Source organism: Procambarus clarkii, chromosome 52, assembly GCF_040958095.1.
Source record: "Procambarus clarkii isolate CNS0578487 chromosome 52, FALCON_Pclarkii_2.0, whole genome shotgun sequence".
NCBI classification, from domain to species: domain Eukaryota; kingdom Metazoa; phylum Arthropoda; class Malacostraca; order Decapoda; family Cambaridae; genus Procambarus; species Procambarus clarkii.
This window is the reverse complement of record NC_091201.1, coordinates 9,248,903-9,261,801: the sequence shown is the minus strand read 5'-3', so window position 1 is coordinate 9,261,801 and position 12,899 is coordinate 9,248,903. Positions and strand designations below refer to the sequence as shown.

Here is a 12,899-nt window from a genome sequence, read left to right as displayed (position 1 = left end):
GGTCAACAGCTGCAACAGGTGCCCGTGGGTCAACAGCTGCAGCAGGTGCCTGATGGTCAACAGCTGCAGCAGGTGCCTGAGGGTCAACAGCTGCAGCAGGTGCCTGAGGGTCAACAGCTGCAGCAGGTGACTGTGGGTCAACACCTGCACCAGGTGTCTGAGGGTAAACAGCTGCAGCAGGTGCCTGAGGGTCAACAGCTGCAGCAGGTGCCTGTGGGTCAACACCTGCAGCAGGTGCCATTGGGTCACCAGCTGCAGCAGGTGCCTGTGGATCAACAGCTGCAGCAGGTGTCTGAGGGTCAACAGCTCCAGCAGGTGCCTGTGGGTCAACACCCGCAGGAGGTGCCTGTGGGTCAACAGCTGTAGCAGGTGCCTGAGGGTCAACACCTGCAGCAGGTGACTGTGGGTCAACACCTACAGCAGGTGACTGTGGGTCAACACCTGCAGCAGGTGCCAAAGGGTCAACAGCTGCAGCAGGTGACTGTGGGTCAACACCTGCAGCAGGTGCCAGTTGGTCAACAGCTGCAGAAGGTGCCTGTGGGTAAACAGCAGCAGCCGGTATCTGAGGGTCAACACCTGCAGAAGGTGCCTGAGGGTCAACACCTGCAGCAGGTGCCTGAGGGTCAACAGCTGCAGCAGATGCCTGTGGGTCAACAGCTGCAGCAGGTGCCTGTGGGTCAACAGCTGGAGCAGGTGCCAGTGGGTCAACAGCTGCAGAAGTGCCTGTGGGTCAACACCTGCAGCAGGTGCCAGTGGGTCAACAGCTGCAGAAGTGCCTGTGGGTCAACAGCTGCAACAGGTGTCTGAGGGACAACATCTCCAGCAAGTGCCTGAGGGTCAACAGCTGCAGCAGATGCCTGTGGGTCAACAGCTGCAACAGGTGCCTGTGGGTCAATAGCTGCAGCAGGTGCCTGATGGTCAACAGCTGCAGCAGGTGCCTGAGGGTCAACAGCTGCATCAGGTGCCTGAGGGTCAACAGCTGCAGCAGGTGACTGTGGGTCAACACCTGCAGCAGGTGCCTGAGGGTCAACAGCTGCAGCAGGTGCCTGAGGGTCAACACCTGCAGCAGGTGCCTGAGGGTCAACACCTGCAGCAGGTGCCTGAGGGTCATCCGCTGCAGCAGGTGCCTGTGGGTCAACACCTGCAGCAGGTGCCTGAGGGTCAACAGCTGCAGCAGGTGCCTGAGGGTCAACACCTGCAGCAGGTGCCTGAGGGTCAACACCTGCAGCAGGTGCCTGAGGGTCATCCGCTGCAGCAGGTGCCTGTGGGTCAACCCCTGCAGCAGGTGCCTGAGGGTCAACAGCTGCAGCAGGTGACTGTGGGTCAACACCTGCAGCAGGTGCCAGTGGGTCAACAGCTGCAGAAGTGCCTGTGGGTCAACAGCTGCAACAGGTGGTTGAAGGAAAACATCTCCAGCAAGTGCCTGTGGGTCAACAGCTCCAGCAGGTGCCTGAGGGTCAACAGCTGCAGCAGGTGCCAGTGGGTCAACAGCTGCAGCAGGTGCCTGTACTTCGACAGCTACAGCAGGTGTCTGAGGGTCAACACCTTCAGCAGGTACCTGAGTGTCAACACCTGCAGCAGGTGCCTGAGGGTCAACAGCTGCAGCAGATGCCTGTGGGTCAACAGCTGCAGCAGGTGCCTGTGGGTCAACAGCTGCAGCAGGTGCCTGAGGGTCAACACCTGCAGCAGGTGCCTGAGGGTCAACAGCTGCAGCAGGTGACTGTGGGTCAACACCTGCAGCAGGTGCCTGAGGTTCAACAGCTGCAGCAGGTGCCTGAGGGTCAACAGCTGCAGCGGGTGACTGTGGGTCAACAGCTGCAGCAGGTGCCAGTGGGTCAACAGCTGCAGCAGGTGCCTGTGGGTCAACAGCTGCAACAGGTGCCTGAGGGTCAACAGCTGCAGCAGATGCCTGAATGTCAACAGCTGCAGCAGGTGCCTGAGGGTCAACAGCTGCAGCAGGTGCCTGAGGGTCAACAGCTCCAGCAGGTGCCTGAGTGTCAACACCTGCAGCAGGTGCCTGAGGGTCAACACCTGCAGCAGGTGCCTGAGGGTCAACACCTGCAGCAGGGGCCTGAGGGTCATCCGCTGCAGCAGGTGCTTGTGGGTCAACACCTGCAGCAGGTGCCTGAGGGTCAACAGCTGCAGCAAAGGCCTGTGGGTCAACACCTGCAGCAGGTGCCTGAGGGTCAACAGCTGCAGCAAAGGCCTGTGGGTCAACACCTGCAACAGGTGCCTGAGGGTCAACAGCTGCAGCAGGTGCCTGAGGGTCAACACCTGCAGCAGGTGCCTGAGGGTCAACACCTGCAGCAGGTGCCTGAGGGTCATCCGCTGCAGCAGGTGCTTGTGGGTCAACACCTGCAGCAGGTGCCTGAGGGTCAACAGCTGCAGCAGGTGTCTGTGGGTCAACACCTGCAGCAGGTGCCAGTGGGTCAACAGCTGCAGAAGTGCCTGTGGGTCAAAAGCTGCAGCAGGTGCCTGAGGGTCAACACCTGCAGCAGGTGCCTGAGGGTCAACAACTGCAGCAGGTGAGTCTGGGTCAACACCTGCAGCAGATGCCTGTGGGTCAACAGCTGCAGCAGGTGCCTAAGGGTCAACAGCGGCAGCAGGTTACTGTGGGTCAACACCTGCAGCAGGTGCCTGATGGTCAACCGCTGCAGCAGGTGCCTGAGTGTCAACACCTGCAGCAGGTGCCTGAGGGTCAACAGCTGCAGAAGTGCCTGTGGGTCAACAGCTGCAACAGGTGCCTGAGGGTCAACACCTGCAGGAGGTGCCTGATGGTCAACCGCTGCAGCAGGTGACTGTGGGTCAACACCTGCAGCAGGTGCCAGTGGGTCAACAGCTGCAGAAGTGCCTGTGGGTCAACAGCTGCAACAGGTGCCTGAGGGTCAACACCTGCAGCAGGTGCCTGAGGGTCAACAGCTGCAGCAGGTGCCAGTTGGTCAATAGCTGCAGAAGTGCCTGTGGGTCAACAGCTGCAACAGGTGCCTGAGGGACAACATCTCCAGCAAGTGCCTGTGGGTCAACAGCTCCAGCAGGTGCCTGAGGATCAACAGCTGCAGCAGGTGCCAGTGGGTCAACAGCTGCAGCAGGTGCCTGTGAGTCAACAGCTGCAGCAGGTATCTGAGGGTCAACACCTGCAGCAGGTGCCTGAGGGTCAACACCTACAGCAGGTGCCTGAGGGTCAACAGCTGCAGCAGATGCCTGTGGGTCAAGAGCTGCAGCAGGTGCCTGTGGGTCAACAGCTGCAGTAGGTGCCTGAGGGTCAACAGCTGCAGCAGGTGCCTGAGGGTCAACACCTGCAGCAGGTGCCTGAGGGTCAACAGCTGCAGCAGGTGCCTGAAGGTCAACAGCTGCAGCAGGTGCCTGTGGGTCAACAGCTGCAGCAGGTGCCAGTGGGTCAACAGCTGGAGCAGGTGCCTGTGGGTCAACAGCTGCAGCAGATATCTGAGGGTCAACACCTGCAGCAGGTGCCTGAGGGTCAACAGCTGCAGCAGGTGTCTGAGGGTCAACACCTGCAGCAGGTGCCTGAGGTTCAACAGCTGCAGTAGGTGCCTGTGGGTCAACAGCTCCAGCAGGTGCCTGAGGGTCAACAGCTGCAGCAGGTGCCTGAGGGTCAACACCTGCAGCAGGTGCCTGAGGGTCAACAGCTGCAGCAGGTGCCTGATTGTCAACACCTGCAGCAGATGACTGTGGGTCAACACCTGCAGCAGGTGACTGTGGGTCAACACATGCAGCATGTGCCTGAGGGTCAACAGCTGCAGCAGGTGCCTGAGGGTCAACACCTGCAGCAGGTGCCTGAGGGTCAACACCTGCAGCAGGTGCCTGAGGGTCATCCGCTGCAGCAGGTGCCTGTGGGTCAACACCTGCAGCAGGTGCCTGAGGGTCAACAGCTGCAGCAGGTGATTGCGGGTCAACACCTGCAGGAGGTGCCAGTGGGTCAAAAGCTGCAGAAGTCCCTGTGGGACAACAGCTGCAACAGGTGCCTGAGGGAAAACATCTCCAGCAAATGCCTGTGGGTCAACAGCTCCAGCAGGTGCCTGATTGTCAACAGCTGCAGCAGGTGTCTGTGGGTCAACACCTGCAGCAGGTGCCTGAGGGTCAACAGCTGCAGCAGGTGCCTGAGTGTCAACAGCTGCAGGAGGTGCCTGAGGGTCAACAGCTGCAGCAAAGGCCTGTGGGTCAACACCTGCAACAGGTGCCTGAGGGTCAACACCTGCAGCAGGTGCCTGAGGGTCATCCGCTGCAGCAGGTGCTTGTGGGTCAACACCTGCAGCAGGTGCCTGAGGGTCAACAGCTGCAGCAGGTGCCTGAGGGTCAACACCTGCAGCAGGTGCCTGAGGGTCAACACCTGCAGCAGGTGCCTGAGGGTCATCCGCTGCAGCAGGTGCCTGTGGGTCAACCCCTGCAGCAGGTGCCTGAGGGTCAACAGCTGCAGCAGGTGACTGTGGGTCAACCCCTGCAGCAGGTGCCTGAGGGTCAACAGCTGCAGCAGGTGACTGTGGGTCAACACCTGCACCAGGTGTCTGAGGGTAAACAGCTGCAGCAGGTGCCTGATGGTCAACCGCTGCAGCAGGTGCCTGAGTGTCATCACCTGCAGCAGGTGCCTGAGGGTCAACAGCTGCAGAAGTGCCTGTGGGTCAACAGCTGCAACAGGTGCCTGAGGGTCAACACCTGCAGGAGGTGCCTGATGGTCAACCGCTGCAGCAGGTGACTGTGGGTCAACACCTGCAGCAGGTGCCAGTGGGTCAACAGCTGCAGAAGTGCCTGTGGGTCAACAGCTGCAACAGGTGCCTGAGGGTCAACACCTGCAGCAGGTGCCTGAGGGTCAACAGCTGCAGCAGGTGCCAGTGGGTCAATAGCTGCAGAAGTGCCTGTGGGTCAACAGCTGCAACAGGTGCCTGAGGGACAACATCTCCTGCAAGTGCCTGTGGGTCAACAGCTCCAGCATGTGCTGAGGGTCAACAGCTACAGCAGGTGCCAGTGGGTCAACACCTGCAGCAGGTGCCTAAGGGTCAACAGCTGCAGAAGGTGACTGTGGGTCAATACCTGCAGCAGGTGCCAGTGGGTCAACAGCTGCAGAAGTGCCTGTGGGTCACCAGCTGCAGCAGGTGCCTGAGGGTCAACACCTGCAGCAGGTGGCTGAGGGTCAACAGCTCCAGCAGGTGCCTGATTGTCAACAGCTGCAGCAGGTGTCTGTGGGTCAACACCTGCAGTAGGTGCCAGTGGGTCAACAGCTGCAGAAGGGCCTGTGGGTCAACAGCTGCAGCAGGTGCCTGAGGGTCAACACCTACAGCAGGTGCCTGAGGGACAACAGCTGCAGCAGGTGAGTCTGGGTCAACACCTGCAGCAGGTGCCTGAGGGTCAACAGCTGCAGCAGGTGCCAGTGGGTCAAAATCTGCAGAAGTGCTTTTGGGTCAACACCTGCAACAGGTGCCTGAGGGTCAACACCTGCAACAGGTGCCTGAGGGTCAACAGCTGTAGCAGTTGCCTGTGGGTCAACAGCTGCAACAGGTGCCTGAGGGTCAACAGCTGCAGCAGGTGCCTGAATGTCAACAGCTGCAGCAGGTGCCTGAGGGTCAACAGCTGCAGCAGGTGCCTGAGGGTCAACAGCTGCAGCAGGTGCCTGAGTGTCAACAGCTGCAGGAGGTGCCTGAGGGTCAACAGCTGCAGCAAAGGCCTGTGGGTCAACACCTGCAACAGGTGCCTGTGGGTCAACAGCAGCAGCAGGTGCCTGAGTGTCAACAGTAGCAGCAGGTGCTTGAGGGTCAACAGCTGCAGCAGGTGCCTGAGGGTCAACAGCTGCAGCAGGTGCCTGAGTGTCAACAGCTGCAGCAGGTGCCTGAGTGTCAACAGCTGCAGCAGGTGCCTGAGGGTCAACAGCTGCAGCAGGTGCCTGAGTGTCAACAGCTGCAGCAGGTGCCTGAGTGTCAACAGCTGCAGCAGGTGCCTGAGGGTAAACAGCTGCAGCAGGTGCCTGTGGGTCAACAGCTGCAGCAGGTGTCTGAGGGTCAACAGCTGCAACAGGTGCCTGAGGGTCAACAGCCGCAGCAGGTGCCTGAGGGTCAACACATGCAGCAGGTCCCTGTGGGTCAACACCTGCAGCAGGTGCCAGTGGGTCAACTTCTGCAGAAGTGCCTGTGGGTCAACAGCTGCAACAGGTGCCTGAGGGTCAACAGCTGCAACAGGTGCCTGAGGGTCAACAGCTGCAGCAGGTGCCTGAGGGTCAACAGCTGCAGCAGGTGCCTGAGGGTCAACAGCTGAAGCAGGTGACTGTGGGTCAACAGCTGCAGCAGGTGCCTGAGGGTCAACAGCTTTAGCAGGTGCCTGAGGGTCAACAGCTGCAGCAGGTGCCCAAGGATCAACACCTGCAGCAGGTGACTGAGGGTCAACAGCTGCAGCAGGTGACTGTGGGTCAACACCTGCAGGAGGTGCCTGTGAGTCAACACCTGCAGCAGGTGCCTGAGGGTCAACACCTGTAGCAGGTGCCTGATGGTCAACAGCTGCAGCAGGTGCCTGAGGGTCAACAGCTGCAGCAGGTGCCTGAGGGTCAACAGCTGCAGCAGGTGACTGTGGGTCAACACCTGCACCAGGTGTCTGAGGGTAAACAGCTGCAGCAGGTGCCTGAGGGTCAACAGCTGCAGCAGGTGCCTGTGGGTCAACACCTGCAGCAGGTGCCATTGGGTCACCAGCTGCAGCAGGTGCCTGTGGATCAACAGCTGCAGCAGGTGTCTGAGGGTCAACAGCTCCAGCAGGTGCCTGTGGGTCAACACCTGCAGGAGGTGCCTGTGGGTCAACAGCTGTAGCAGGTGCCTGAGGGTCAACACCTGCAGCAGGTGACTGTGGGTCAACACCTACAGCAGGTGACTGTGGGACAACACCTGCAGCAGGTGCCTGAGGGTCAACAGCTGCAGCAGGTGCCTGAGGGTCAACACCTGCAGCAGGTGCCTGAGGGTCACCAGCTGCAGCAGGTGACTGTGGGTCAACACCTGCAGCAGGTGCCTAAGGGTCAACAGCTGCAGCAGGTGACTGTGGGTCAACACCTGCAGCAGGTGCCAGTGGGTCAACAGCTGCAGAAGTGCCTGTGGGTCAACAGCTGCAACAGGTGCCTGAGGGACAACATCTCCAGCAAGTGCCTGTGGGTCAACAGCTCCAGCAGGTGCCTAAGGTCAACAGCTGCAGCAGGTGCCAGTTGGTCAACAGCTGCAGAAGGTGCCTGTGGGTCAACAGCAGCAGCCGGTATCTGAGGGTCAACACCTGCAGAAGGTGCCTGAGGGTCAACACCTGCAGCAGGTGCCTGAGGGTCAACAGCTGCAGCAGATGCCTGTGGGTCAACAGCTGGAGCAGGTGCCTGAGGGTCAATAGCTGCAGCAGGTGCCTGAGGGTCAACACCTGCAGCAGGTGCCTGAGGGTCAACAGCTCCAGCAGGTGCCTGATTGTCAACAGCTGCAGCAGGTGTCTGTGGGTCAACACCTGCAGCAGGTGCCAGTGGGTCAACAGCTGCAGAAGGGCCTGTGGGTCAACAGCTGCAGCAGGTGCCTGAGGGTCAACACCTGCAGCAGGTGCCTGAGGGTCAACAGCTGCAGCAGGTGACTGTTGGTCAACAACTGCAGAAGGGCCTGTGGGTCAGCACCTGCAGCAGGTGCCTGAGGGTCAACAGCTGCAGCAGGTGCCTGAGGGTCAACAGCTGCAGCAGGTGACTGTGGGTCAACACCTGCAGCAGGTGCCAGTGGGTCAACAGCTGCAGAAGTGCCTGTGGGTCAACAGCTGCAACAGGTGTCTAAGGGACAACATCTCCAGCAAGTGCCTGAGGGTCAACAGCTGCAGCAGATGCCTGTGGGTCAACAGCTGCAACAGGTGCCTGTGGGTCAATAGCTGCAGCAGGTGCCTGATGGTCAACAGCTGCAGCAGGTGCCTGAGGGTCAACAGCTGCATCAGGTGCCTGAGGGTCAACAGCTGCAGCAGGTGACTGTGGGTCAACACCTGCAGCAGGTGCCTGAGGGTCAACAGCTGCAGCAGGTGCCTGAGGGTCAACACCTGCAGCAGGTGCCTGAGGGTCAACACCTGCAGCAGGTGCCTGAGGGTCATCCGCTGCAGCAGGTGCCTGTGGGTCAACACCTGCAGCAGGTGCCTGAGGGTCAACAGCTGCAGCAGGTGCCTGAGGGTCAACACCTGCAGCAGGTGCCTGAGGGTCAACACCTGCAGCAGGTGCCTGAGGGTCATCCGCTGCAGCAGGTGCCTGTGGGTCAACCCCTGCAGCAGGTGCCTGAGGGTCAACAGCTGCAGCAGGTGACTGTGGGTCAACACCTGCAGCAGGTGCCAGTGGGTCAACAGCTGCAGAAGTGCCTGTGGGTCAACAGCTGCAACAGGTGGTTGAAGGAAAACATCTCCAGCAAGTGCCTGTGGGTCAACAGCTCCAGCAGGTGCCTGAGGGTCAACAGCTGCAGCAGGTGCCAGTGGGTCAACAGCTGCAGCAGGTGCCTGTACTTCGACAGCTACAGCAGGTGTCTGAGGGTCAACACCTTCAGCAGGTGCCTGAGTGTCAACACCTGCAGCAGGTGCCTGAGGGTCAACAGCTGCAGCAGATGCCTGTGGGTCAACAGCTGCAGCAGGTGCCTGTGGGTCAACAGCTGCAGCAGGTGCCTGAGGGTCAACACCTGCAGCAGGTGCCTGAGGGTCAACAGCTGCAGCAGGTGACTGTGGGTCAACACCTGCAGCAGGTGCCTGAGGTTCAACAGCTGCAGCAGGTGCCTGAGGGTCAACAGCTGCAGCGGGTGACTGTGGGTCAACAGCTGCAGCAGGTGCCAGTGGGTCAACAGCTGCAGCAGGTGCCTGTGGGTCAACAGCTGCAACAGGTGCGTGAGGGTCAACAGCTGCAGCAGATGCCTGAATGTCAACAGCTGCAGCAGGTGCCTGAGGGTCAACAGCTGCAGCAGGTGCCTGAGGGTCAACAGCTCCAGCAGGTGCCTGAGTGTCAACACCTGCAGCAGGTGCCTGAGGGTCAACACCTGCAGCAGGTGCCTGAGGGTCAACACCTGCAGCAGGTGCCTGAGGGTCATCCGCTGCAGCAGGTGCTTGTGGGTCAACACCTGCAGCAGGTGCCTGAGGGTCAACAGCTGCAGCAAAGGCCTGTGGGTCAACACCTGCAGCAGGTGCCTGAGGGTCAACAGCTGCAGCAAAGGCCTGTGGGTCAACACCTGCAACAGGTGCCTGAGGGTCAACAGCTGCAGCAGGTGCCTGAGGGTCAACACCTGCAGCAGGTGCCTGAGGGTCAACACCTGCAGCAGGTGCCTGAGGGTCATCCGCTGCAGCAGGTGCTTGTGGGTCAACACCTGCAGCAGGTGCCTGAGGGTCAACAGCTGCAGCAGGTGTCTGTGGGTCAACACCTGCAGCAGGTGCCAGTGGGTCAACACCTGCAGCAGGTGCCTGAGGGTCAACAGCTGCAGCAGGTGTCTGTGGGTCAACACCTGCAGCAGGTGCCAGTGGGTCAACAGCTGCAGAAGTGCCTGTGGGTCAAAAGCTGCAGCAGGTGCCTGAGGGTCAACACCTGCAGCAGGTGCCTGAGGGTCAACAACTGCAGCAGGTGAGTCTGGGTCAACACCTGCAGCAGATGCCTGTGGGTCAACAGCTGCAGCAGGTGCCTAAGGGTCAACAGCGGCAGCAGGTTACTGTGGGTCAACACCTGCAGCAGGTGCCTGATGGTCAACCGCTGCAGCAGGTGCCTGAGTGTCAACACCTGCAGCAGGTGCCTGAGGGTCAACAGCTGCAGAAGTGCCTGTGGGTCAACAGCTGCAACAGGTGCCTGAGGGTCAACACCTGCAGGAGGTGCCTGATGGTCAACCGCTGCAGCAGGTGACTGTGGGTCAACACCTGCAGCAGGTGCCAGTGGGTCAACAGCTGCAGAAGTGCCTGTGGGTCAACAGCTGCAACAGGTGCCTGAGGGTCAACACCTGCAGCAGGTGCCTGAGGGTCAACAGCTGCAGCAGGTGCCAGTTGGTCAATAGCTGCAGAAGTGCCTGTGGGTCAACAGCTGCAACAGGTGCCTGAGGGACAACATCTCCAGCAAGTGCCTGTGGGTCAACAGCTCCAGCAGGTGCCTGAGGATCAACAGCTGCAGCAGGTGCCAGTGAGTCAACAGCTGCAGCAGGTGCCTGTGAGTCAACAGCTGCAGCAGGTATCTGAGGGTCAACACCTGCAGCAGGTGCCTGAGGGTCAACACCTACAGCAGGTGCCTGAGGGTCAACAGCTGCAGCAGATGCCTGTGGGTCAACAGCTGCAGCAGGTGCCTGTGGGTCAACAGCTGCAGTAGGTGCCTGAGGGTCAACAGCTGCAGCAGGTGCCTGAGGGTCAACACCTGCAGCAGGTGCCTGAGGGTCAACAGCTGCAGCAGGTGCCTGAAGGTCAACAGCTGCAGCAGGTGCCTGTGGGTCAACAGCTGCAGCAGGTGCCAGTGGGTCAACAGCTGGAGCAGGTGCCTGTGGGTCAACAGCTGCAGCAGATATCTGAGGGTCAACACCTGCAGCAGGTGCCTGAGGGTCAACAGCTGCAGCAGGTGTCTGAGGGTCAACACCTGCAGCAGGTGCCTGAGGTTCAACAGCTGCAGTAGGTGCCTGTGGGTCAACAGCTCCAGCAGGTGCCTGAGGGTCAACAGCTGCAGCAGGTGCCTGAGGGTCAACACCTGCAGCAGGTGCCTGAGGGTCAACAGCTGCAGCAGGTGCCTGATTGTCAACACCTGCAGCAGATGACTGTGGGTCAACACCTGCAGCAGGTGACTGTGGGTCAACACATGCAGCATGTGCCTGAGGGTCAACAGCTGCAGCAGGTGCCTGAGGGTCAACACCTGCAGCAGGTGCCTGAGGGTCAACACCTGCAGCAGGTGCCTGAGGGTCATCCGCTGCAGCAGGTGCCTGTGGGTCAACACCTGCAGCAGGTTCCTGAGGGTCAACAGCTGCAGCAGGTGATTGCGGGTCAACACCTGCAGCAGGTGCCAGTGGGTCAAAAGCTGCAGAAGTCCCTGTGGGACAACAGCTGCAACAGGTGCCTGAGGGAAAACATCTCCAGCAAATGCCTGTGGGTCAACAGCTCCAGCAGGTGCCTGATTGTCAACAGCTGCAGCAGGTGTCTGTGGGTCAACACCTGCAGCAGGTGCCTGAGGGTCAACAGCTGCAGCAGGTGCCTGAGTGTCAACAGCTGCAGGAGGTGCCTGAGGGTCAACAGCTGCAGCAAAGGCCTGTGGGTCAACACCTGCAACAGGTGCCTGAGGGTCAACACCTGCAGCAGGTGCCTGAGGGTCATCCGCTGCAGCAGGTGCTTGTGGGTCAACACCTGCAGCAGGTGCCTGAGGGTCAACAGCTGCAGCAGGTGCCTGAGGGTCAACACCTGCAGCAGGTGCCTGAGGGTCAACACCTGCAGCAGGTGCCTGCGGGTCATCCGCTGCAGCAGGTGCCTGTGGGTCAACCCCTGCAGCAGGTGCCTGAGGGTCAACAGCTGCAGCAGGTGACTGTGGGTCAACACCTGCAGCAGGTGCCAGTGGGTCAACAGCTGCAGAAGTGCCTGTGGGTCAACAGCTGCAACAGGTGGTTGAAGGAAAACATCTCCAGCAAGTGCCTGTGGGTCAACAGCTCCAGCAGGTGCCTGAGGGTCAACAGCTGCAGCAGGTGCCAGTGGGTCAACAGCTTCAGCAGGTGCCTGTACTTCGACAGCTACAGCAGGTGTCTGAGGGTCAACACCTGCAGCAGGTGCCTGAGTGTCAACACCTGCAGCAGGTGCCTGAGGGTCAACAGCTGCAGCAGATGCCTGTGGGTCAACAGCTGCAGCAGGTGCCTGTGGGTCAACAGCTGCAGCAGGTGCCTGGGGGTCAACAGCTGCAGGAGGTGCCTGAGGGTCAACACCTGCAGCAGGTGCCTGAGGGTCAACAGCTGCAGCAGGTGACTGTGGGTCAACACCTGCAGCAGGTGCCTGAGGGTCAACAGCTGCAGCAGGTGCCTGAGGGTCAACAGCTGCAGCAGGTGCCTGTGGGTCAACAGCTGCAGCAGGTGCCTGGGGGTCAACAGCTGCAGGAGGTGCCTGAGGGTCAACACCTGCAGCAGGTGCCTGAGGGTCAACAGCTGCAGCAGGTGACTGTGGGTCAACACCTGCAGCAGGTGCCTGAGGTTCAACAGCTGCAGCAGGTGCCTGAGGGTCAACAGCTGCAGCGGGTGACTGTGGGTCAACAGCTGCAGCAGGTGCCAGTGGGTCAACAGCTGCAGCAGGTGCCTGTGTGTCAACAGCTGCAACAGGTGCCTGAGGGTCAACAGCTGCAGCAGATGCCTGAATGTCAACAGCTGCAGCAGGTGCCTGAGGGTCAACAGCTGCAGCAGGTGCCTGAGGGTCAACAGCTCCAGCAGGTGCCTGAGTGTCAACACCTGCAGCAGGTGCCTGAGGGTCAACACCTGCAGCAGGTGCCTGAGGGTCAACACCTGCAGCAGGTGCCTGAGGGTCATCCGCTGCAGCAGGTGCTTGTGGGTCAACACCTGCAGCAGGTGCCTGAGGGTCAACAGCTGCAGCAAAGGCCTGTGGGTCAACACCTCCAGCAGGTGCCTGAGGGTCAACAGCTGCAGCAAAGGCCTGTGGGTCAACACCTGCAACAGGTGCCTGAGGGTCAACAGCTGCAGCAGGTGCCTGAGGGTCAACACCTGCAGCAGGTGCCTGAGGGTCAACACCTGCAGCAGGTGCCTGAGGGTCATCCGCTGCAGCAGGTGCTTGTGGGTCAACACCTGCAGCAGGTGCCTGAGGGTCAACAGCTGCAGCAGGTGTCTGTGGGTCAACACCTGCAGCAGGTGCCAGTGGGTCAACAGCTGCAGAAGTGCCTGTGGGTCAAAAGCTGCAGCAGGTGCCTGAGGGTCAACACCTGCAGCAGGTGC

At 60.5% G+C, this 12,899-nt stretch overlaps 1 protein-coding gene across 1 annotated transcript in view; it reads right to left on the bottom strand.

Moving 5' to 3' along the window:
* LOC138352071 (protein AHNAK2-like) overlaps positions 1–12,899 on the bottom strand; it is a 98,916-nt gene that overhangs the window by 39,759 nt on the left and 46,258 nt on the right. Inside the window, exons 30-35 of the mRNA XM_069304255.1 lie at positions 11,512–11,753; positions 10,527–10,661; positions 8,305–8,559; positions 1,856–1,963; positions 1,331–1,612; positions 738–884 (exon numbers count right to left, since the gene is read on the bottom strand). Of these exons, the coding sequence (XP_069160356.1) occupies positions 738–884; positions 1,331–1,612; positions 1,856–1,963; positions 8,305–8,559; positions 10,527–10,661; positions 11,512–11,753 (1,169 nt within the window). The remainder of the gene's footprint in view (positions 1–737; positions 885–1,330; positions 1,613–1,855; positions 1,964–8,304; positions 8,560–10,526; positions 10,662–11,511; positions 11,754–12,899) is intronic.